Raw genomic sequence first — 25,395 nt, forward strand, 5'->3', positions numbered from 1 at the left:
TCATTGATGAGTAAGTTGAATAACACTGAATCCAGTACTGACCCCTGGGGGACACCCCTAGCTACAGGCCTCCAACTAGACTCAGTGCCACTGAGCACAACACTCTGAGGCCTGCTATCTTGCCAATTATCAATCCACCTCACTATCCACTCATCTAGGCCACACTTCCTGAGCTTGCCTATGAGGATGTTACAGGAGATAGTGTCAAAAGCCTTGCTGAAGTCAAGGTAGACCACTTCGACCCGTCTCCCCTCATCCATCCAGCTAGTCATCCCATCATAGAAGGCTGTCAGATTGGTTAAGCGTGATTTCCCCTTGGTGAATCCATGCTGATTATTCCTGATCACCTTCTTATCTTCCACATGCTTGGAGATGACCTCCAGGATGAGCTACTCCATCACCTTTCCATTAAGTCCATATTAATTTAGACTCCTAATTTTGTGTTCTGTATGGGTGACCCATTCGGTGACAAACTGGAGCTGATTGATATGGCGGTGCACTAAGGGTTAAGAGGAAGGTTACTCAGAGGCATAGAGTGGTAACTAGGCTAGAATAAGAGAAAGTGGGGACCAATAAGAAGGAGTTGTTAGGCTCGGATGGGCCTATAGAGGGCTACGCGTGATCAAAAGGAATGCACCAATCAGAAGTCTGTAACTATGTTTGCCAGCCACGTGCAGGGTGTGTAGGGGCTCAGAAAAACTATATAAGATGTGGCATTGGGACAATAAAGGGTCTCCATTTCTCGACTATCTTGGAGTCTGTGTCATCATTCCCTTCAAATGGTGACCCCGACGTGATAAGGGGTAGAGCAACACTGCACAAGCGTCCGGAGAGAACCCAGCCGAACGAATCAAGCTCGCAGCTGGACTGCAGCTTCAACCATGGGAGATCGCCTGAAGGACAGGTGAGCGGCTGGGCATTCACAATGGGAGCCAATATCTCAGCAGAAGAAGAGGCGATAGTAAAATTATTAATGCAATTATTAATAAAAAGGGGTGTAAAATATGACCCATTTAAGATAAAGCTACTATCGAAGTTTTTGCAAAAACAAGGGGTCCCCTCGACAGTCTCAGCTGTGTTCGATGTAAAGACTTGGGAACAAACGGGGGAGAAAGTGTGGGAGGCAGCATCAAGTGGGGATACTAACGCTGCTGGGCTGCGGGCCCTCACCTTGCTCCTCCCCACTGCCGGACGGCAGCGCCACAGTGGCAGGCAGGGTCCGGCACCAGCAGCAGTCCCCGGAGCAAGGCAGGAGCTCACCGGAGAGGAAGAGCCCCAGCTCGCCGGGCTGCAGAGCTGACAAGTTAAGACCACCTTCATCAAGTCCTTCCAGTATTATTCGCCGGACTTCCTCGTTGGACACACTTGCTGCTCCCTACCTTGCTGGACAGTAGCCTCGTGATAATCACGGACATGCTGTTCCATGTATGAGAGACAAAGCCACTCAGACTGAAAGTGCCTGGGCTGAAGAATATTTAGAAAACAAGAGAAGCTCACACAAACGTTCAGCATCATGGGGCAATCAAATGGTTTTGCAAGATGTCTTTTGTATGAAAATGTGTATTTTATAACAAAGACTTTTGTGGTGTGTAGCAGATAGTGTTTAAAATACACTTTTCTGGTGACAATTCTCTCCCCCCTTTCCCCAGACACACTTTTTTTTTAGTAGGGAAGTTTCTTTTTACTTGGCTGTTTTACAGCCACTGGAACCAAAGGATTGCTGAAGTATTTCAGCAGTCTCAAATTAAGTGACCTTGCTGAACAGCTTCAGCCCTAAACAAAATAAGACAAGTTAACGTGTTTGAAAATTTTAAAACTGAAGAGTATCTAAAAAGCAGTGTTAGTATGTGGTGTACTTTTTTTGTTGATATCATAAATTTGTGCTTCCAGTAAGTCCCACGTAAATAACTGTCTTATAGCTATAAACTTTACTGAGCAAGTAAGTGTAAATCACACTGGCCTGTACAAGTCCTGCATTCAGGGTGAATTGAGCCCCTCTTTAAAACATTATGCAAAAGTTCAGCAAACGAAAAATGTACCTGGAGGTATTAAAATATTAGGTCTGTTAAACTAGTAAATGAGCAGAATTTGATTTGCTATCTTTCTTCCCATTAAAATAGATAGCTGTGTGCAGATAGGACTAAAGAGCTCTGTTTTCAAGTAACAGCTCTGATTTACACTGAAGAACTTGTTGAGGGGGAGAAGGTTTTAAAATAAGTGGGTTTGTGCATCAGATTTGTGTAATATGACCAGTTGATGGTTCTTTTCTAGGTTTTGTGGATATTAATTTCTTCTGAAACAGTTGCAGAGAAAGTTGAAATCTAAGACATACTGCTTTAGATAGGTTGTTTCAAACTGGTATGACTGGATTCACAGAAGATGGGATCATTCAGGTGAAGGAAGTCTGTGATTCTGTTGATTGCTGTGGCAGCACTACTTTAATGTGAATCCACACTAAAGACTCAGAATTAAGTAAATACAACAGCTCTTGTTCTAAGACCAGCTTTTACATGTATGCACACAAAAATTAGCCTTAATTTCACGTGCTGTCTTCTGCCATAGCAGAGCTGCAAGGTAAAGTATTTAAATCAATTTTAAAATAACTTTGAGAGTGTGTAGAACTTTTTTAAAAAAACCTCTTATGTATAGAGTTGAAATATTTGGCTTTATGGGGGGTTAATCTGTGCATTGTTCAAGCACAGTCTTAATGAAAGAGTTCAAGTTCTTTTAGCACACTTTAAAACCTAACTATGCATAGACCTAGTCAGTTCCTTGATTAACTACTTTGTAGCTTAAAAAAAAAAAAAAACAACCTTAATGTGGTTCAGCTGTCCTTTCCTTGCTTGATGCCGTAGTCCTGTAGCAACAAATTTAAGTACTTGAGAAAGTAAAAGATAATGATTATTTTGTTTATCGCGTTTGTTGCAATTGTAATAGTTACACCATGCCTGTTGCAATGTTTGCAAAAAATGATTAATTGTTCGTTGCACACAATTTGGCTTGTAGAAACAAAAAAAGGGGGAATTATGGGTAACCCGTTCGGTGACAAACTGGAGCTGATTGATACGGCGGTGCACTAAGGGTTAAGAGGAAGGTTACTTAGAGGCATAGAGTGGTAACCAGGCTAGAATAAGAGAAAGTGGGAACCAATAAGAAGGAGTTGTTAGGCTCAGACGGGCCTATAGAGGGCTACGCGTGATCAGAAGGAATGCACCAATCAGAAGTCTGTAACTATGTTTGCCAGCCATGTGCAGCGCGTGTAGGGGCTCAGAAAAACTATATAAGATCTGGCATTGGGACAATAAAGGGTCTCTATTTCTCGACTATCTTGGAGTCCGTGTCGTCATTCCCTTCAGTTCTGAATGACATCTTAGTTGCTTAGAAGGCATGGTGTGAATGTTCTCCCATATGTAGAATCAGAGAGTCATAGAATATACCAAGTTGGAAGGGACCCATAAGTATCAAGTCCAACTCCAACCTGGTCTGCTGGGGACTGATGGGGTCCACCTATCAGAGAAGCAGAATAGCGTCTTCAGTCATAGAATTGCCAGGCTAGTGAGGAGGGCTTTAAACTAGTGTTGCCACGGGAGGGGAACTTCAGTCAGTCCCGCTCCTCCCACTTTGACACCAGTGTCAGTGATAGGTACTCAGAGCCTGGAGAAGGATCAGCAGGAAAGCACCTGAAGAGCAGCACAAAGGAAGTCCAGCCACACCAGCCAGTAACTCAGTTTCATCAGGGGCCCAACTTAAGTGTCTCTATGCTGACTCATGTAGCATGGGAAATAAACAAGAGGAGTTAGAGATGTATGCACACCTGCAGGGCTATGACCTCATTGGCATTACGGAGATGTGGTGGGATGGCTCCCATGACTGGAGTGTTGGAATAGAAGGATGTAGGCACGGTGGGATAAAGCCCTGGAGGGAAAGGGGCCCAAGAAAGCTGGTTAATATTCAAGGACCATCTCCTCCAAGCTCAGGAGTGATAAATCCCAACAAACAGGAAGTCAGACAAAAAAATCCAGGAGACCTGCATGGATGAAAAAGGAGCTCCTGGCCAAACTCAGACAGAGAAAGGAGACCTACAGACAGTGGAAGCAAGGATAGAGAGCCTGAGAAGAATACAGAGAAATTTGCTGAGCAGCCAGGGATCAGGTTGGAAAGCTGAAGCCTAATCGAATTAAATTTGTCCAGGGACATCAAGGCAACAAGAAAGGCCTCAATAGGTACATCAGTGATGAAAGGAAGACTGGGGCAATTGTGGTCCCTTTCCAGAAGGAAATGGGAGACCTAGTTACCTGGGATATGGAGAAGGTTCACTTACTCTACAACTATTTTGCCTCAGTCTTCACCAGCAAGAGCTTCAGACATGTAAACCAAGCACCAGAAGGCAAAAGCAGAGACTGGGGGAATGAAGAACAGCCCACTGTAGGAGAAGGTCAGCTATGAAAACATCTAAGGAACCTGGAGATGCAAAAGTCCATGGGACCTAATTAGATGCATCCATGGGTCCTGAGGGAACTCTTGGGTGAGGTTGCTAAGCCACTGTCCATCATATTTGAGCAGTTGTGGCAGTTCAGGTAGAGGGGAAACATCAAGCTCATTTTTAAAAAGGGAAAAAATGAAGGCTTACGGAACTACAGGCCAGTGGATCTCACCTCTGTGCCCAGCAAGATCATGGAGTAGGTCCTCCTGGAAACTGTACTAAGGCACATGGAAAATAGAGAAGTGATTGCTGACAGCCAGCAAGGCTTTATTAAGAATGAATTGTGCCTGACAAATCTGATGGCCTTCTACAATGTGGTTACAGCATTGTTGGGTAGGGGAAGAGCAACTGACATCATCAGCCTGGACTTGTGCAAAGCTTTTGACACTGCCCTGCATATCCTTGTCTCTAAATTGGAAAGATGTGAAGTATGGACACCTCAGTGGGTCAGGAATTGGCTGGATGGTTGCACTCAAAGAGTTGCAGCCAATGGCTCAATGTCCAAATGGAGATCAGTAACAAGTGGAATTCCTCATGGGTTGGTACTGGGACAGGTGCTGTTTAACATCTTTGTCGGTGACATGGACAGTGGGATGGAGTGCACCCTCAACAAATTTACCAATAACACCAAGCTGAGTGGTTTGTTTGACATGGTGGAGGGAAGGGGCGCCATCCAGAGGGACACAGACAAGCTTGAGAAGTGGGCCTGTGTGAACCTCATGAAGTTCAATAAGGCCAAATGCAAGGTCCTGCACCTGGGCTGGGGCAATCCCAAGCACAAATACAGGCTGGGCGAAGGATGAATTGAGAGCAGCTCTGAGAAGGACCTGGGGGTGTTGGTTGATGAGAAGCTCAACATGAGCCAACAATGTGCACCTGCAGCCCAGAAAGCCAACTGTATCGTGGGCTGAATCAAAGCAAGCATGGTCAGCAGGTTAAGGGAGGTGATTCTCCTGCTCTGTTATGTTCTCGTGAGACACCACCTGGAGTGATGCATTCATCTCTGAGCCTCCAGGACAAGAAGGACATGGACCTAGTAGAGTGAGTGGAGCAGAGGGCCAAGAGGATGATCAGAGTGCTGGAACACCTCTTCTATGAAGAGAGGCTGATGGAGTTGGGGTTGTTCAGCCTGGAGAAAAGAAGGTTCTGGGGAGACCTTATAGCAGTCTTCCAGTACCTAAAGGGGTTCTATAGGAAAGCTGGAGAGGGACATTTTAACAGGGATTGTAGTGACAGGACAAGGAGTAATGGATTTAAACTAAAAGAGGACAGGTTTAGATTCTGTTTGACTAAAGTATAATTTATTTATCTTTAAGCTATGCTTTACATTTAAATTTATTGCTTTTTATAATATGAAGGGTTTTTAAATATATATCTGAACAGAAGCATCATAATGTGTCACAGACACAGAAATTTGGAAATTGAGAGGACCATCTGGATAGGATCAAAGCGATCTAGCTTCCAGATCAGATCTAAGCAAGCAATGAAATCTAGTCAAAAATGTCTAATGAGTTCTCTTTCCTTTTGTAGTTGGAAAATGCTAATATTGAAATCTCAGAAATAATTCCTCAGAACGAGAAATGTCATGCAGTATGTTGGAATTCTCTGATGCAATGATGTCACTGCTGGCTGGATTATTCTTGGCAGACACTATTTACTTTGTGCAAATCGGAGCATTCAAAACTTCTGGTGTACTGCATCCACCTCTCTGATTTATTCTTCTAGCTCATGTTCTTTTCTTCAGGCACAAGCTTGGTATATCATTCAAAATGAAACAGAAATCTACATTTAAAAGGACCATAGTTTATAGTAATATAGAAAGAAAAAGAGGAAAAGAACATATAACAAAAATCTGTTTTGTTTCTGAGTCTTTCCAAAATACTTGTGACAAGAAATATATCAGTCAGAGCAATTTCTTTTGATGATGTCTGGAAGATGCAGAATACTATGATGCCATGGCTCTTTCTGTATGAAATAAACCAAGAAGTGGTCCAAGAAAGACCACCTGCCACAGATACATTTCCAGCTCCAAGCATGATAAATCCTCAGTGTTGGGGTGAGATGTGCAAATGAAACAACTTCTTTTGCATGCTGGTTCCTCTGCTAAAGAAATGCAAGTACTCATGCAGAAACCATGGCATTCTCTGAGTTAGCTGGTGATCTAGCATAACGAACCATGTTTATATAGATACAGTCTTTATGACTTCAATTCCAGCATAAGAACATGCTTGAATTTTCCTTCTTTTCCACCAAAGCTGTTTCTGCACAAAATGAATGATGCTTATGCTGTCATTCCTTTTTCTTTCAGTATGATTCATCTGAGCAGGATACATAGGATTTATCTATAGTTATGTCTCCATTAACATAATCTCAGTCAAATGAGTAGCCTTAAGTCTTGCATCAAAATTAGTAACACACACTTCCTACAGATATAACTGCATGCTGATCATTAAAATTATATGTACGTGAATAAAAGTATCCTGTTACAAAGCAAAGAGATTGTTTTTATATGACCTTCATGAGTGATAGTATGTCTGTATGGAAAATGCTTTGATATCAAAATAAATAAAAATCCAAAATCCTCCGTATGGACTAAGGTTTCCGCTGGTGGAATATAGAAAAGTGCAGGGAAAAGTTGGGGAATGGAGATCCAGAGCTGAGAATGTTAAGTGAAATGTGAAAATTAAAGCAAGCTTTGAGCCAGTAATGAAAGGTTAACCTCAGAAATATAATTACCAAACACTCAAGTAGTACAGAGTAATGATGCCTGCAAATTGAACTATAAAGGCAGAAGAGGAGAAGGTGAGTCTTGGTGGTTTGTTGGATAAAGGTATCTTTTTAATTTCTTTTCCTGAATTCTGTATCCACATAAAAGAACGAAATGATCTTTTTCTCTGTAACCTTCCAAGGTTAAAGTTGCCAGCTTTCCAGGGTTTCTGGTAAGACTGATGTTTGTAACCTTACTAAGCAGAGTGAGTAGTTAGTTCCAAGAGGCCAAGATAGATACAATGGCTACAATAGACTATGTGGTGAAGCACAATAGTGAAGCTTTCTTATTTCAGTGCCAAAGCTCTGACTGAATTTATCTAAATGTTCAGCAACTGTCATGAACAGTGGTTCTACATTTAATTGATTATTAAATATGTAACTGTAAATTCAAAGCCTAAATACAATTGCTGAATTGAAATAAAGAGGAAATTTAATTTTACATTAAGGAACAAGTTGAATGCAGTTTTGACTGTGGAGTTGCCTTCAATTTATTTATAATTCAGTAAGTGCAGAAGAACTATTTAAATAGTTTTTGATTGTCAACTTTTATATATAAGCTTTGATATCAAAGGAAGTCTGAGTTTTCCTATAACAAGAAAGGCAGGAAATACAGTTGGAACAGTAAGCAAGCCTCAGTGGAATCAAAGCATTAAGCATTCTCTGTCTCTTCAATTACTGCTGATAGTTTGAGCTACTGCAGTAACAGAACAGATCACATCATGACTTACTTTGCAAGGTACTTCCAGTACATTACCACATTAACAAACTTGTGCACACAAAAAACAAAGGATGGGTCTCAGAAAATATGACACTAGCAATAAGATTGCTTTATGATATTTGCAGTAAATGATGACAAATTCCAAAATATAAGAGAATTTCTTTAAAAACATTAAACACATTAATTGTTGTGTTAATAAATAATAAAATGAATCATTTTTGCGGGCTGGTACCCTGCTTTATGTGTCTGACTCCAAATTTGTAAAAAAAAAAAAGCATTATTTCGTAGAATCTTAGAATCACGGAATCATAGAATCATAGAATGGTTCAGGTTAGAAGAGACCTTAAAGATCAACTAGTTCCAATCCCCCTGCCATGGGCAGGGATGCCACTCACTCAATCAGGCTGACCAAGGCCCTATTCAACCTGGCCTTGAACACCTCCAGGAATGGGGCATCCACAACCTCTCTGGGCAACCTGTTCCAGTGCCTCACCATCTTCTGAGCGAATAATTTCCTCCTAATATTTAATCTAATTTTCTTTTAGTTTAAGACCATTCCCCTTGTCCTATCATTATCTACTTGAGTAAAGAGTCCCTCTCCATTCTTTTTAAAAGCTCCCTTTAAGTACTGAAAGGCTGCAATGAAGTCACCCCAGAGCTTTCTCTTCTCCAGGCTGAACATCCCCAGCTCTCCCAGCCTTTCTTCATAGGTGCTCCAGCCCTCTGATCATCTTTGTGGCTCCCCTCTGGACTTACTCCAACAGGTCCACATCCTTCTTGTCCTGGGGGCCCCAAACCTGAATGCAGTACTCCAGGTGGGACCTCACAAGGGCAGAGCAAAGGGGAACAATCACCTTTCTTGACCTGCTGGTTACTCCTCTGTTGATGCAGACCAGGATGCAGTTTGCCTTATGGGCTGTAAGCACACACTGCTGGCTCATGTCGAGCCTTTTATCCACTAGAACCCCCAAGTCAGTCTTGGCAGGGCTGCTCTTGATGCGTTCTTCTCCCAGTCTGTACTCCTGTCCAGGATTGTCCTGGACCAAGTGCAGAAACTCGCATTTGGACTTGTTGAATCTCATTAGGTTCACATGATCCCACTTCTCCAGCCTGTCCAGGTCCCTTTGAATGGCATCTCTTCTTTCTTTGGTATCAACTGCACCACTCAGTTTGGTTTCACCTGCAAATTTGCTGAGGGTACACTCAATCCCATCATCTATGTCACTGATGAAGATACTGAAAAGCACTGGTCCCAAGACAGACCCCTGAGGGACTCCACTTTTCACCAGCCTCCATCTGGACACAGAACGTTTGACCACTACTCTCTTGGTGCAGCCATCAAGCCAATTCCTTATCCACTGGATGGTCCACCCTTCAAATCCATATCTTTCCAGTTTAGAGATTAGGATGTCATGTGGGACCATGTCAAAAGCCTTACAGAAGTCCAAGGAGATGACATCTGTCAATCTTCGTTTGTCAACTGAATGAGCCATTCCCTCAAAGAAGGCCACCAGATTGGTCAGGATTTGCCCTTGGTGAAACCGTGCTGGCTGCCTTGGATCACCTCCATGTCTTGCATGTACCTTAACATTGCCTCCAGGAGGATCCATTACATGATCTTCCCAGGCACAGAGGTGAGGCTCACTGCTCTGTAGTTCCCCAGGTCTTCCTTTCTACCCTTTTTTAAAGTGGGAGTGATGTTTCCTTTTTTTCCAGTCACCAGTGACTTCACCTGCCTGCCATGATTTTTCAAATATGGTGGAGAGTGGCTTGGCAACTACATCAGCCAATTCCCTCAGGACCCTGGGATGCATGTCATCAGGTCCCATAGACTTGTAGTTGTTAAGTTGTGTTAGAAAATCCCAAACTTGCTTTTTACTGTGGGAGGGACTCTGCTGCTCCAGCCCCACCTAGAGGTTTGGGGACATGAGAGATGTGAGAAACCTAACCGCCAGTAAAGACCAAGGCAAAGTAGTTGTTAAGTACCTCTGCCTTCTCCATGTCTGTTGTTACCAGTTCTCCATCTTCATTTTTCAGAGGTGGCAAGCTCTCCTTAGTCTTTCTTCTGTGGCCAATGTACCTACAGAACCCCTTCTTGTCATTCTTTGCATCCCTTGCCAAATTTAGCTCTGTCAGTGCCTTGGCTTTCCTGATCCCATCCCTGCACATCTGGACAGCATTTCTGTACTCCTCCCAGGACACATGACCCTGCTTCCACTGTCTGTACATTTCCTTCTTTTGCCTAAGTTTGACCAGCAGTTCCTTTTTAAGCCATGCTGGTTTCCTACCTTCCCTGCTTGATTTGTTGCATATGGGAATAGATAGCTCCTCTGCTCTAAGAAAAATATCCTTAAAGAGTTGCCAGTTCTGATCAGATCCTCTGTCCCTAAGGAGAGTATGCCGTGGGATCTCATCCACTAATTCTTTGAACAGCTGGAAGTTCACTTTGCGAAATTTCAGGGTCTTGACTATGCTCTTAGCCAGGCCCATATACCTCAAGATTACAAACTCAACCAGGGTGTGGTCACTGCAATCCAGGCTTCTTCCAGTCTTAATCTCTTTAATGAGCTCTTCTGCACTGGTGAACACCAGGTCACCTACAGAGTAAACCCAGACTTCATATGACATCAAATGAACTGTTCTCATTTCTACATCTTCATAAACTTAATTGAAGCCAAAATAAAAGAAACTTTATATGGATTCATATATGACATTTTGGGGGATTATTCAGTTATGGAATAAAAAGTGCCAGTCTAGGTTTAACCTGCATTTTAACATGCTCAGCATACCTAATGCATTTTTTTTGTTGAATTTAAGATCCATATTATGGAAGTAGGAATGAAAGAGTTCAGTTTTATATTATTTTAAGGTGTGCTGGTTTTCTTTATAGGGTATTCACATAATTCAAGCACTATGGATCTAAGAAAGTTATGCCTAAGCTTGTAGGCTTTGCTTTTTGAAAATAATGTGATTGTTGTGATGCTTTAGACAAAATGTAATCCTTGTTACAAAAAGTAGTTTATAAATTATAGCAGTTAAGTAATTGCTTTCAAAATCTTCATCCCAAAATTTCAGCACAGGTTATATTTTAGTAAAACCTCACAACACCCAAGAGTAAGTAGCTACTACAAAATCTATTCCAACATCAGTTTAAATGGAGAAAAGTTTTTTTGTCCATTATATTAGACATTCTTGTATTTGGCCATATGTTAAATGGGTTAAGTTAGCTTCTTTTAGTTTATCAGTAAAGAAGATATACGAGAAGTAAACACAACATTGGTTTTGTTATTGTCCTATACAGTAACATGTACAACATTGACAATTTCCAAAAAGACAGTTGTGTCATTTGGAAAAGACAGAATTCCTCTAACATTATAAAAATATGTAATGAGATCAGGCTAAGTAATTCAGTAAAGTTCCAAAGCCAGAAATTACCTACTTCTACAGTAAGAAATATCAGGAGATCCAATTACTGCACTGTAAGAAAAGCTTTTTTTTTCACCTCTGGGATACACTGAAGAGATCCTCCCAGCTAGAACTCAGCTGAGGAAGGGTAAGCAAGCTCTTCCTGTGAAACTGTTGGATCTCTAGTGGTTTGACAGTCAATACTGTCAGTGTTGTCAGTATACCAATATTTCTTATTTTATGTCTACCTTTTCATAGATTGATTCCATATTATTGGTATGTGCTCACAGATGGAGCAATAATTTCAAGATCTTTTCTGTTTTTGTGAAAATGTCTGGTTTGATTAGTTGTTACTTCATTCACTCAAAAAGGAAGAATGCAAATGTCATATTTTGTTGAGGAACTCAATGACTGTTTTTTAGCTTCATTTCTTCCTACAACTATGCTCCCTGTTGAATGATCATGTGATGCTGCTTCCTGTGATCATGTGATCATGTGATGCTGCTTCCTAAACTATGCATATCCCTAATTATGCAAAATGGTAAGCTTTTTGAGAGAGAAGCTGAAGAGAGTAGATTTTGAGAGCCTGAAGCTAACTGAAAGATCTGGATTCAATAGCTTAGGCTAAGGTATCTAAGCTATCAAATGTTCCTTTGACCTGCCAACTTCTGCCATCTTTTTTTTGTGTCTGATGCTTATTTTTTTCTTGTGTTTACCCTACAGGGCTCTATGAAAACTATCCAACCAATGCAGAACCAGAATGCTGTGATGTCAGATGGGGACTATTATCAGATCATCAATCCAAAGGGACTATAAAAACAAGTGGCTCAACAATATGTCACAGGACATCGCTCACAGTTTCATCAGCATCAAGACTGTGTAACAGCAGACTTAAACTGTGTGTTCTTGTATTAATTCTCTTACATACAGTACTTACAGTCTCAGCAGCACAGAACTCAACGGGACTGGGCTTTGGAGGCATAGCAACTTTGGAAGATAATTCAACCAATGAGGAATAAAAACAACAAAAAAAATGGATTCATCTTATATCATAGAAACACAAGAGGCCCTATTGACTACAGTCAGAAATAGCAATGACTGAGTGCTTTACCTTCAGATCTCTTCTTGAATGACCATTTGGGTAAAAAGAAAAGAATGGGCCACTACCCAAACAACAAGGACACAAGAACACAGCTTTTTATTGACTAAAAGGCTGTATGGTGACTTAAATTTCTCACACCATTTTATACACTGTGTTTTAATGTTTGGAGTTTCTTTTTTGTTTGTTTTTTGCACTTGTTAATACAGGATTTTATTTTTGGGACGGTTTCTCAAAGCTAAATTAAGTCTTTTCTCTGTCGATATATTTCTAGTCATTGTGTGTGTTCATCTGATAGTTCTGTCTTTTATGTCCTGTCAGTTTCTATTAGAGGAATGACTGCTATGATTCCATGACATAGCAACAAAATGATAATAATAATAATAAAATTAAATTTAAAAAAAAGAAAAAAAAAGAAAAAAAAAACAAAAAGAACAACGAAATAAAATAAAAATTTTAAAAAATGAAAAAAAAGACAAAAAGACAAAAAAAATCAAACAAACAAATTTAACTGTCCTCTTACCCATGGGAACCATTCATCTCCTTTCCCTTCCCCATCTCCTCTTACAGAACATACACTTGCTTCTGTTTGTGTAATCACAATGAATGGGTACACAATTCCAGTGTGCCTCTGCCACTGTTGCACAAACCAGTTGACTGAGCAAACCCAAAAGGAGCATGAAGGGGGTTCCTTTTAGCTGAACAAATAAGTGCTCTCCTTACAAGGTGAGATCGGACAGTTAAAAATGTAAAAAAATATATAACAAACTGTTGCTCCAATACCCATTTTGAAGAAGTCCAGTCCTTTCTCACTGGTCAGTTGAACAGGAGCAGCCTCTTTTAGACATGCTATGTAAAACCAGTTAAGCTCAGCAAGTTGAGTAGTTGGGAAGCCTTCATATTGGAGGTGAAGGATTGGCATTCATTGTGAATTACGTTTTGAGTTTTCCTGCTGTCACATAACCAGCAGTTTTCCATAAGGAATGGGAGCAAAGAGCTTCCAAAATCCAAATATTTTTGTCTCAACAAAATTACACTAGAAGCATTTTGGCATCTACAACACATAGTATTTTTGGTTTTAATTCCATTGTTTTTCTAAAATCTACATGTTGTTGAAAGTTACTCTAGTTATCAAGGGTGCACAAGAATGTGTTAGCACAGATAAATAAACTATTTTGTTTATATATGTAGGACAACCATTTTCATAAATGTGCAATAAAACCATAAAGATATACTAGGATATGAATAGTCAAGAGAAAAGATTGTAATCTTCTGCTTTTTCATTGTTTGGAGTGGCTTTTAATTTGTTTATTTTTATTTTTTTGGGAACATTTCACCTGCTGAGTGTATGAGAGTTTGCTTTTTAAAAAGGCTTTTTAGAGTTTACAGTAGAATCAATGGAAGGAAAAGTTAATAAGGGCTGTTTTTAAAAACTTTACATTCCTTCCTATTCTCTAACTACACTTAGGAAGTGCACTTTAGAGATGTTTGCTGTGTAGCTGGGAGATGAAGGAAAATTATAGGAAATGTTCTCTTAGGAAATAAAATATAGTTATCTACTTTCTAGCTATGAAATACCCCTTGATAAATATGAATGTTGTAAGAACATTTAATCACTGGTGCATAATATGTGTTTTTGTATACACTTTATGGTCTGTTAAATTCTGGAGAAAAAAAAAAAAAAAGGGAGAAGATAACCATGCTGCTTAAGCGGTTCAAGGTGCACACGTTAAACTGCAAAAGCTCAAATATTTTCAAAAGTATTTGTTCTGATAGTGTTTTATTATAACCCGGACTGAGGAACCTAAAAAGATCTGTGCAAATACAACAACAAAAAGCACCAGCTAATGCAAAATTCTTCAGCACTGGTTTGTTTCTATAATTTCTCCTCTTCCTTCCTTCCATATGGTATATTTTGTTCAATAAAAGATGGTGCTTTTCAGTTATTCTATTTTCTGTTAGAGACACATATATTAATTATATTGAATTGATGCAAAAAGTGGGAAAAATGCAGAAATGTAAACGAAAAAGCCTTAACTAATGGTAGAATATAGACTTTTGAAAGGATAGAGATATTATTGAAAAGTGATGGAGCAATAACTGGGCAGTGCTCTGGTACTGTAAACAGCTGAGTCACATTACTGAGAAAGCTCTTACTAGGTGAGCTCTTGTTCAACTGACCTCTTAATTCAAGTGTACATGGTCAGTAAACAGTTTGTTATAACCTTTATCTACCTCTGCTGTGCAAAGGCCATCCAACATCCATTTCTGTGATGTTCCTCATAGATTTTTGTTCACAAGATTAATCATTATCATCTGTTCTTATACTGTACCAATACACTAGCAAGTCGGATTCATCCCAAGTGAATTGGCACATGGAGAAGAGTTATTATTTCTGTTTTGCCTCATGGTGAATTAATGTAGAGAGCTATTTTTAGGGCATTTGCTTTCCTCTCTCCTGCTCTTCTTCATCCTTCATCCTAATTTTTCTATAAAAATGTTTTCAAGCGGTGTCAGTGAAAAATATGACTGCTTGGCTACACTCAGTCATGTGTCATAGAATATGAGAGACATGAGGAAAAACAGTGACAACATCATTACATGAATAAAGTAGCCAAATTAATGTTGGGCAAAAAGAAGCAGGAAGCAATTGCAGACTTTCAATTATTACTTACAAGATGCAGTAAATTCCTCCCCTTCCCACCTGGAGTCAGTGCCTGCAGTTCAATGATCTGTAATTTTTCTCTGTCATCTTTTTTGGGGGTTGTTTCTTTAATTTTTGAAACAAAGAGTCATGTTGTAGAGATGACTGCTGGTGGGGTATATGTTGCCATTTTCACTCCAGCAGTGTGGTATACTGCTTCTCTTGGTGGCATCTGGGACATCAGGAGTAGACCAGGACTCTTCTATGAAGTTAAGCAACACGTAATCATGTATGATGCAAAATTTCATTCCATCCATTCCTCATTCGTAATAGTTTTCCTGGCACAAACTTAAGCATGCTTGATATTGTGCACATATTAATTTTTTGCCAGAATAAATTTGCATCTTGCCACTGCTATAACTGCCATCTTGTTCCATTTCTCCTTGTACTGTATGCCTAATACATACATGATAAAGAACTGGCTTAACAAGCAAGTAATACTAAAATATTTCTGCAAATTATTGATGAGAAAAAAAAAGAAAAAAATAGAATATTTATTTTACAATCATATGGAAGAGAGATATTTCCCATGTCTTCTATTGTCTTATCTTCTGCAATAGGGAGAATCCAGATTTTGTGCAATATGTTAATACTGCTAAGCCAAATGTCATATAACATAACCAGAGCTATATGTTATTCCTTATTGCATTTGCATTTGGTAATGCATTATATTGATGTTTTTCTTTGATTAAAGAGACAGTATTTTATTTTATTTTTTATTAATTATGGCAGGTTAAGGCTGTCCTGCACACCATAATTTAAAGACAAAAACAAACAAAAAGTTAGAATGAAGTATTATTTCTATAAATGATGAAACCAAGCCATCAGCTGCCAAAGAATATGTGGAACAATATATACAAACCAAACACAAGCTTTCAAGAAATTCCTTCTTGAGGGTTAAAAGTAATCTTATTCTAAATTATTAAAAGAGAAAGAATGAGAGATGGATATCAAATAGCAGAGCTGGCAGGTTTCATTTGGTACGTCATGTGACTCTTAGCTTATATAGTTATACTCTTTTATTAAAAAGTGAGGGACAAGGACATTGTCTTCTGCTCACTTTGTGTTTGTTATGATAACGTCCTGTTTGTGAATGTTGCCTCCCTGCACAGAAGATATCTGCTCATCGTAAGAGCTGAAGACAGCTTATGTACATGCAAACAAGCTTACAGTGAAACCTGTCTTAAGTGACTGCCCAAAGCACAACCAAATCTCATCTGCCAAGCAGAGGTAGCTTAAAGGAAAGTGAAACCAATATACCTTAGGGAATTTCAAGATACATATGAAGAGCCACCTAAAGAAGATAACTCTGAGGGGGCCTGGTCCTTACTGCAGCTTTCACTGTATGTCTCATTAGTACTATGGCCCTGCAATGAGCTCTGCGCGGGCAGGCTTAGAGCTGGGCTCAATTATGCTGGCTTCAGTGGGCCTTGCTACAGGTACAAGCATGCAACTACAAAAAGTTCACTGTAGCATATAGGTCTACATTTGGTGTCCCATAGTCTTTACTCAGGAATTGCTCATAGGCGTAGTGCACCAACAAAGGATCACTGGGTTCAACCTTGGTAAAATTAGTCTTGACTAGAGACTGGCAATGATACATTATGAATGGTTCTGGTTTATTATTGTTGTCTACTGTTTTATTAGTTTGGAGAAAGAGGGTTTCAAAATTTTGCTAGGAGTACAGTGGACAAGCTAGCAGAAATCTTATCAATGCTGAGATGAAATTAAATAGCCTTTCTGTGGTAACGAGAGGCTCTGTTGTCTGACAGTAGCTGTCAGGAAACAACATTATGTTAGAAAAGTTTGGAAAAATTATATGTTCATCTCTGACTATGATAGCTTTCACAAAAATTAGATTTTTGGATGGCAAATAGGACTAGAACACATATCATCTCAGCTGAAGGATTCAATTTGCCAACATATTCTGCAACAACTCTGAGCAATCACATTTGCTGAACACTTCTAATTTTTCCAGATTTTTTTTTTCAATTGTTAACAAGCTCTATCTGTCCCTGTAGGGATCACAAGAAAGAAGGGACTACTGTGGGTGATGAAATAAAAATAATTAAATAAATAAATAAAAGATTTGAGCCAACTTGAAAAATATATTTCTTCAAAATAGAAACGTAAAAAAGATACATATGTAGGTGTATATCGATATAGTAATAGTTCACTTTTAAGACACAGAGACACACAAATAAATCTTCACCACAATTATTACAAGTACAGCATACTGTAGAGTGAAAACACCAAAGGATGAGACCTGTAAAAGAAACAGGGCAAAATTACTGCATTCTACTATGGACTGTGAATTTCCAGGTAGAATTCCAGCAGCAGAAAAACATTTTGTAATAAGAAAATTAAAAAAAAAAATGGAGGGGAGGGGGGAGGAAGGGGTATATTTGGTTATTCATTCCATCATCCTGCCTCCTATTATCTTATTCATTATTCTTCTGAACTTTTCATTCAAAACCTTGACTTTTGTGAAAAGTTCTCCAGCAGGGTGTCAGTAGCACAGGAGGCCTTGGCTATGGTTCAGATAGGAGAGTCTCCATTCAGAGTGATGATTTTGCTTCAATTTGAGCCACTAGACTCTTTCTCCTAATGCTACATTCATTTCTGGGACAAATGCACAGTGACTCAATTTCCACTTTAGAGGGACTGCACTTGCCCTACTCATATCTCCAGTCTGCCAGGAGCCCATGAAAAAGATCAGGGGATCTGCTAGTGTACTTTGAGAGACATGTGTGTCGAACTCCCCAGACAACTGAAATAAGATAAAAACAATATGCAGGCTTTGCAACCAGCCCTCCAGGTAAGGATGAAGATTTTACCAGCAGTATATGTCCTTTCACTATTCTCTCACCAAGAATTAGCTCATCAGAAGGGACAGCAATTTGACAACAAATCACTGTTGAACCTCTCTGCTGCAATTCAGATGGTTCTGCTCCCTGCTGCCCCTCCACGTGCTTTTGCCGGGATTTATTGTCTTGAAGTAGGATCAGCAGAAGGGAAGACATGATGTCCCAAGTGCAAAATGAGGAGCACTTGTGAAGACAAGATTGCCAACAGGCAATTTTTGGCAACAGGCAAGATTTGTCACACAGGCATACATACCTTTCTGTTGAGACTGTAACTGTAAAAGTGAAGAAACAAAAAGGGTACTTTCTTTTCAGGGGGATAAAGCAGGTGGCAGAGAGAAATGATGTCTTAAAACACTGCTGCAAGATTTATTTAAATATCTCTTTAGTCAGACAATACTGAGCATCACAGCACCAAACTCATGTATCTTATAACCAGTGAATCTAAATTTCTAAATTAAGCAAGCTGGAAGAAGTGTGATACACAATAAGAGTTGGTGATTTAAGAAGGGGAAATTACTGAGGAATGTCTCACCTAAGCTAGTGGTCTTAGAACAGTTTTATTTTAGTCCTGCCTTCTCACAACTGTGCTTTAATATCAAGGAAGCACCTATCTTCAACAGGGATTCACATTTCTGAAATGTTTGTGGGTTTCGTTTTGTTTTTCTTTATTTGGGCTTCTACAGCAACTCTTTAGCACAAAATACAGATGGAGGATGAAGTGATTACACCATGACAGCTGAAAAGCAGTGAATGAGTTTCACCTGGATGAACATCAGTGCTCTAATCATCTGGTTACCCTTTAATGAAAGGAAGAGAGAAAAAAAAATATAATTTTATCTGTTCATTTTCTGATGTTTCTCCAGCAGACTCAAATTCATGAATTATTAATTGGCCCAGCAAAAATATGCAAGGTCTGGTTACTGTACTCATGTGGGAGAGAGATACTCTTTTTCCTCTTCTGAGGAATTTTGACAGATTATAAATTAAGCAGGCAATAACCTAGTAACATTACATAATTTTTACATCATTGATTATAATTTGCAGAGGGAATACAGGATTTCAACCAAGTATACTCATTTCTAATCATTTTATTTGATGGTGACGAGCACTTAGCACCTTATTGGATAATATACTACAAGCTGCTCTGTAGTACTGGTACTTAACTATTGTCGGGTACTAATCAGCTTGCTAGGAAAACTACTGAAATGAAAGCAGAGCAACTATATCCATTGGAAGATATCAAGCCAGTGAACAACAGGAAAAAGTCACTAGATCTTGTGGGTTTTGGAGAAGGCAGTAAAAGCAAAGAAAAAAATGTCTTTCTTTCATTCCTTCCCTCCCTCCCTCCCTCCACCTTTTTGTTTCTCTGACGGAGCATCAGAGTCACCAGTCTGACCTAGGACATATTTTAGCCTTAGAAGAGAAGCTTTCTGAAAAATTAAATGCATTTGATAAGGTGCAAAGCTCTCCTACAATTATATTTTGCTACATGTGCGGATTTTTATTGTTTTCTTTAACAGAGAGATGTAGTTGTCCCACCAGTTTTCTATCCATCACTAGTCCACAGATCCACTGAGTTCATTGGGACTCTTGTTTTTCATTTAGATGGAACTAGGATTAATGCCATGGAAGAAAACCTGCCAATTTCAGTGCAAGTTTTTCCACTGACATCAAGGAGGTTTTGGAAAGCCCAAAGTCCCTTTGAACACTTATAAACTCACATCAATAAGATAAATAAGCATGTGAACAGCTGAAAGATTGAAATGTTCCAAAGGTTTGTCCAAGTGGTTAGTCAAATAATTAGCTGCAGCTCTATGCAAAAGTCATGTTGAGCCAAAGCTTTGAGCTTTGATTTGATAGACCTTTCTTTTTCTTAAATCTAACAAGCTTCATTCAGGGTTTGAATATGCAAAAACTTACACAGGATTATAAATATAAGTAGAAATATATATATATAAAAAAAAATTAACTCCTACAAATGAAAATTAAATTTAAAAAATATAATTACATTTTTTAATAATTAGCCCTTAACGGCAATTAATTTATGTAGTTCTACAGAAGCTGCTTGGTTTTATTTGATTTTTGTTTGTTTGTTTGTTTTTGTTTGTTTAAAAACTGATTTTTGGCCTTTTTAAGATTCATATTGAACTATGCAGCTACAAATTACATGCCTATGTAACCAGATTTGCAATTAAAATTATTCTACTCTTCTGTTATTCCCAAACTGTATGAACAGAAAGCTCATGTTAAAAGCAAGTTTAATCGACTGTGTTTAACCTTGTTTTCTTTTTCTTTCTTTCTTTTATTTTTTCTTTCTTCAAAGTTAAGGACTGGATTTTATTTCAAATGGGCTAAAATGGCATCAGTGTTTTTTAACTATATGGAATGTCCTATGATTCTTAGCATTGAAAAGAGGGCTAAGTGGTCCTGACAGAAAAAAAAATATATATATATATATATCTGTAAATTGTAATAATATATTAAATATTGTATTATTATAGCAACTTTAGTTAAACAAGTAATACTATCTTTAATTTTTTACAGAGAACTTTGATGAAATAATTTATTACGATGACTCAGAAAAAAAATGTTTTCAAAATGACAGGAGAAACTGTTAAAGATTGTGAAAAAAAATACTAAAAATAATGCTCTACTGAGAATAAATTTAAAGATGCAAACAGTGAGTCTGACTCTTTGGGTACTAAGGAATTCTGAATAAACTGAAACCCAAGGTGTTGGGGGGCAACAGTGATTTTAAATAATGAATAATAAACACTTAAACAACTTTCTTTTTTCCTCAAAAGAAAAACAAATGAACATGCACACACAAAATAGATTTTGTGTTATGATCTTAACTACAGCTACTTGTTTCATAAAATACTTCTGACAAAATATAAAGATTGAGGTAATATCCTCATATATCCTCATAATATCTGTACTGTGTAACATAGCAGCTGTTCATCTCAGATTGCTTAGGAAGGGAATAACACTAGAAAAAATGGAAATTGATGCCCACAAAAGAAAAGAATTTAGTTTTTAGATCATGTATATGTGAAATGTGAAAAATATATGTTTTTATTACCTATGAGATATTCAGCAGTTTACAACCAAGATCTAAATTAAAAAGTGGTATTAGATATTTGTCTGTCTGCTCACACAAAGATTTGTTATTCTCAGACAGGATGGATGGATAACAGAACAACAGGTCAAAGAGGTAAGTACAGAGACATTTTCAAGTCAGATTTCAAATGTTTCAGGAATTATTTTGGATGACAGCAAATGATGGCAACATATTTGTGGACATCAGCACTGACACTCTTGATAAGATGAGCCAAAATACAGTAAAGCAGTCTTAAGTTGTTGTACTATATCAAACAACAGATGAAAACTGAAACTTATTTGTAGCAATCCAAGCTGTAAATATTATGCAGAAATAAGCCAGAAGCCTCACAGTTTTCCCATGGTCTGGTACCTGTAGATATGAGATCTCTATTCACACCTTCACAGCCACTCGCGTTTTTGACCTAACCGCTTGCTCACACAGGTAGATGCATACAATGCATAAATGATATCTACCACATTTATTTATTTCAACATAGTTTTATTACAAACTGCTTTTTCATGTAAAAATGCTCTGAGGTCAGACTTTTCCTGCCATTAATAGCTTTGGATGTTGTGAATGAGAGTAGTTTCACCTGCTGACTAGATTAAAATCAGTGGACCAGCAGTGTCTTCCTACTTCTAAAGAGAGGTGAGGCCTTGACTTTATTTCCAACCTGTGCTCAAATTCTCCCTGGCTGCAACAAGAGCAAAGTTTCATTTTATGTGTGTTTCATCAGGTAAAAATGAATGCCAGTTAAGTATACCTCCTATTTTAAGACAACCTTTTGGAACATAAAAATAAATATTTTCTCTGACTGCTCATTATTCATGTGGGGATGAGAAGGAAGAAATAGAGAATGCGTAAGTAAAACCAAAACACTTTAAGCTCTTGATATACATATAAGGTTATTTCAAGAACTCTGCTTTGGTTGGTTGGTTGGTTGTTGTTTTGTTTGTTTGTTTTCTTTTGTTTCATTTTGCTTGGTTGTTTGGTTGTTTTTTGTTTTTAATATATTTTCCATCTTAGTTTAGGGCTCAGTTTTTCCACTTTCCTTAATAAGCTTCATGAGACTACACTAGTTTATACTCTAGTCTAAAAGTAAATGCATTTACCAGGCCTATCAGGTAAAGACCTTTTCAACCACACTTCTGTCTGCTTAGTTTATCCAGTCCTCATCCATGCCCTCTTGCTTTCTGCTGCCGCCTGCTTAATATCTCCTGAGCATTTGTACTCTTAGAAATCTTTGTTTCCAGAATGAGAGTACATATCTTCATGTCAGTTGCATAGATGTTTTCATACTATCATTTTAATCTAAGAATAATTTAATAAAGATTATCAGGCAAGTTTTATCACAGTGACCATTAAATTTGAATAATATGCATAATTAGCCATTTAACTTAAGCTGCTCTTCAAATACTTCAGAGAGGCCTTGGCTTCCTTGGAAGGTTTTGTAAAATTTACCAGGAGCAAAGCTGTACTCCAAATAGAATTCTCTGGATTGGCTGTGGGATTTTTGTTTTCCTTTTTTGTTTTTGTTTTTATTTTTGAGTGGAAGCTTTCATACCCAGTAAATAAATCAGGTCCTCTAAGAAAAACTAAATTCAGAAGAAAATATTGATTTCAGAAATATTTAAAACTGGAGCTACAGCTGAATGAAGTACAGAGATGTATTCTGAGACACTAGAAGAATTACTAGGCATAGACACACAGTTCTGTAATTTAATTATGCAATTTATGTAACAATGAAAAGGCAAGTGAAAACTTGTGTGTGGCTTCTTAGCAAGTGATAGTCTGGTATGTAAGAACAAAATTTCCTGAACAAATTAAAAGCCAGTTAAAAATATATATTTAAATTATTTATAATTTTGATGGATTTATTTTTATTCATTTCCCCCACCATTTTATAAATATGTTCTGCCATGAATGCTTTGGAAAATAACTTCTCTTTGTAAAGTGACCAATCCTTTTGTCCTTGATAATAAACTGCTTTGATATTATATTCCTTATTAAAAAATAATTAAAAATTAAAAATTAAAAAAATCTGCATATTACTTAAGAAAATGTAATTCATGTTACATCTCTACAGGAAATCAGTGAAGCTACCAGTATATTACCCTTATTTTATAAGACAGCAAGAAATTCATATTTGGAAGGAAAAATAAAAAAAGAAAGAAAGAAAAAAAACCCACCAATATTAAATGAACTCTGCAAAGACATTTTAGTGCTACTGTATGAACTGGGTTAAACCATTATCATGGAATCATAACAAACTTATTTTTGTATGATCCAAATGATACAATATAGAAAATAAATATTTATTGTTAAAATGAACTTTATTATACATGCCATTGCAGTCATACAGGGAAAACAGTATCAAACTCACATCAAGTATGTCTTCTTTTTATAAGCAAGAATAACAAATGTATTTCCTCTCTTTATAGTCAAGACTGATCAAGAGGGCAGATAAATTTGGTTGCTTCATATCCTTATTCTCCTCCAAGACCCAGCTCCTTGATGTAATACATTTCACATCACCCATCACATCCAGAGACTTCATGACTCATTACCTCCTCATTTCAAAAGGATATTCTCTAGGGACGTGCCTACTCAGGGCACCTGGCCCAGAGAAGAAAAGGAAGAGTAAGACCTTCCATCCACCATGAGACACAGGATTTCCAAATCCCAACTTTTTGCTTTGCATTCACAACTTTTCATCATTAATATAATAATTAACTATGTCTATATATCTAAGACGTTCTAGCTATTTTCAAAAGCAATTAATTTAATTTTCTGTTAGTTAAAGTACAATTAGCCTGTTATTTGAAAGAGCTGGACATTTTCCTGGTAATTTAATAATGCAATATCCTTTAGTTTTCCATTATTGTAAGTCTGGAGAAGCAAGGAGAAGTCCAAGGGCAATCAAAAGGGACTTTAGGGCTTTGGGATGACTGGTTAAAGAATCAGGGGCACAGGTCATGTTTGCCTCTGTCCTTCTGATAGGAGGGATCATTGTTGACAGGCAGACTTGGCTCATCGATACGTGGCTTCGGGACTGGTGCAACTGGCAGAACTTTGGTTTTGTTGATTACGGGAAAGTCTACGCAACACCAGGCCTGCTGGCACCAGATGGGATGCACCTCTCAGAGGAGTAAAAGGATTTTTGCCCAGGAGTTAACAGGGCTGATAGATAGGGCTTTGAACTAGAGTCAAAGGGGGAAAGGGATAAAACCAGGTCTGCTGGTGATAAGCTATGGGATAGTGTGCCAAAATCAGAGGGACTGTGCCCTAGTGAGGTCCTTTAGTCTGCTCCACAAGGTGTTAAGTACAATGAGGTGCATTTGAAGTGCTTTTACACCAATACACACAGCATGAGGAATAAATTAGAGGAGCTGGAAGTGTTGGCCCAGTCACAGAGATACAATATCATAAGCGAAACCTGGTGGGATGAGTCCTGTGACTGGTGTGTTGCAATAGACATTTACAGGTTCCTCAGGAGGGACAGGCAGGGTAGACGAGGCTTTGGGGGTGGCTCTGTATGTGGAGGAGAGGCTGGACTGTATGGAGCTTGCAGTTGGTGATGGCAAAGCTGAGAGCCTCTGGGTGAAGATTAAGGGACAAACAAATAAAGGGGATGTCATCGTGGGAGTCTATTACAGACCACCCGGCCAGGATGATGACACTGATGAATTATTCTTTGAGAAACTAAGAGATACCTCAAGGTCAACTGCCCTTGTCCTTAAGACTTCAATCAGGGCTCCATTTTAGGGCCAGTTCTTTTCAATGTTTTCGTAAACAATTTGGATGTAGGACTCGAAGGTGTCCTGAGTAAATTTGTTGATGATACTAAACTGGGAGGAGTTGTGGACTCTGCTGAAGGTGGAAAGCCCTTGCAGAGAGATCTGGACAGATTGGAGAGCTGGGCAGTCACCAACTGCATGAAGTTTAACAAGAGCAAGTGCTGGGTCCTGCACCTGGGACGGGGCAACCCTGGCTATACATACAGACTGGGCGACAAGATGCTGGAGAGCAACCCCGCAGAGTGGGATCTGGGGGTTGTGGTTGACAGCAAGTTGAATATGAGCCAGCAGTGTGCCCTGGCAGCCAGGAGGGCCAACCGTATCCTGGGGTGCATCAAGCACAGCATTACTAGTCAGTCGAGGGAAGGGATTGTCCTGCTCTACTCTGCGCTGGTGTGGCCTCACCTCGAGTACTGTGTGCAGTTCTGGGCACCACAGTACAAGAAGGAC

General features: G+C 38.7%; 1 protein-coding gene across 1 annotated transcript in view; it reads left to right on the forward strand.

Annotated features, from left to right (window-relative positions):
* The window catches only part of NALF1 (NALCN channel auxiliary factor 1), a 517,684-nt gene extending 494,621 nt beyond the window's left edge, over positions 1-23,063 (forward strand). Inside the window, exon 3 of the mRNA XM_083846002.1 lies at positions 12,099-23,063. Within this exon, the coding sequence (XP_083702128.1) occupies positions 12,099-12,394 (296 nt within the window). The 3' untranslated portion in view covers positions 12,395-23,063. The remainder of the gene's footprint in view (positions 1-12,098) is intronic.
* The last annotated feature ends 2,332 nt before the right edge of the window (positions 23,064-25,395 follow it).

The sequence above is a fragment of the Anser anser genome, assembly GCF_964211835.1.
Source record: "Anser anser genome assembly, chromosome: 1".
Classification (NCBI taxonomy): domain Eukaryota; kingdom Metazoa; phylum Chordata; class Aves; order Anseriformes; family Anatidae; genus Anser; species Anser anser.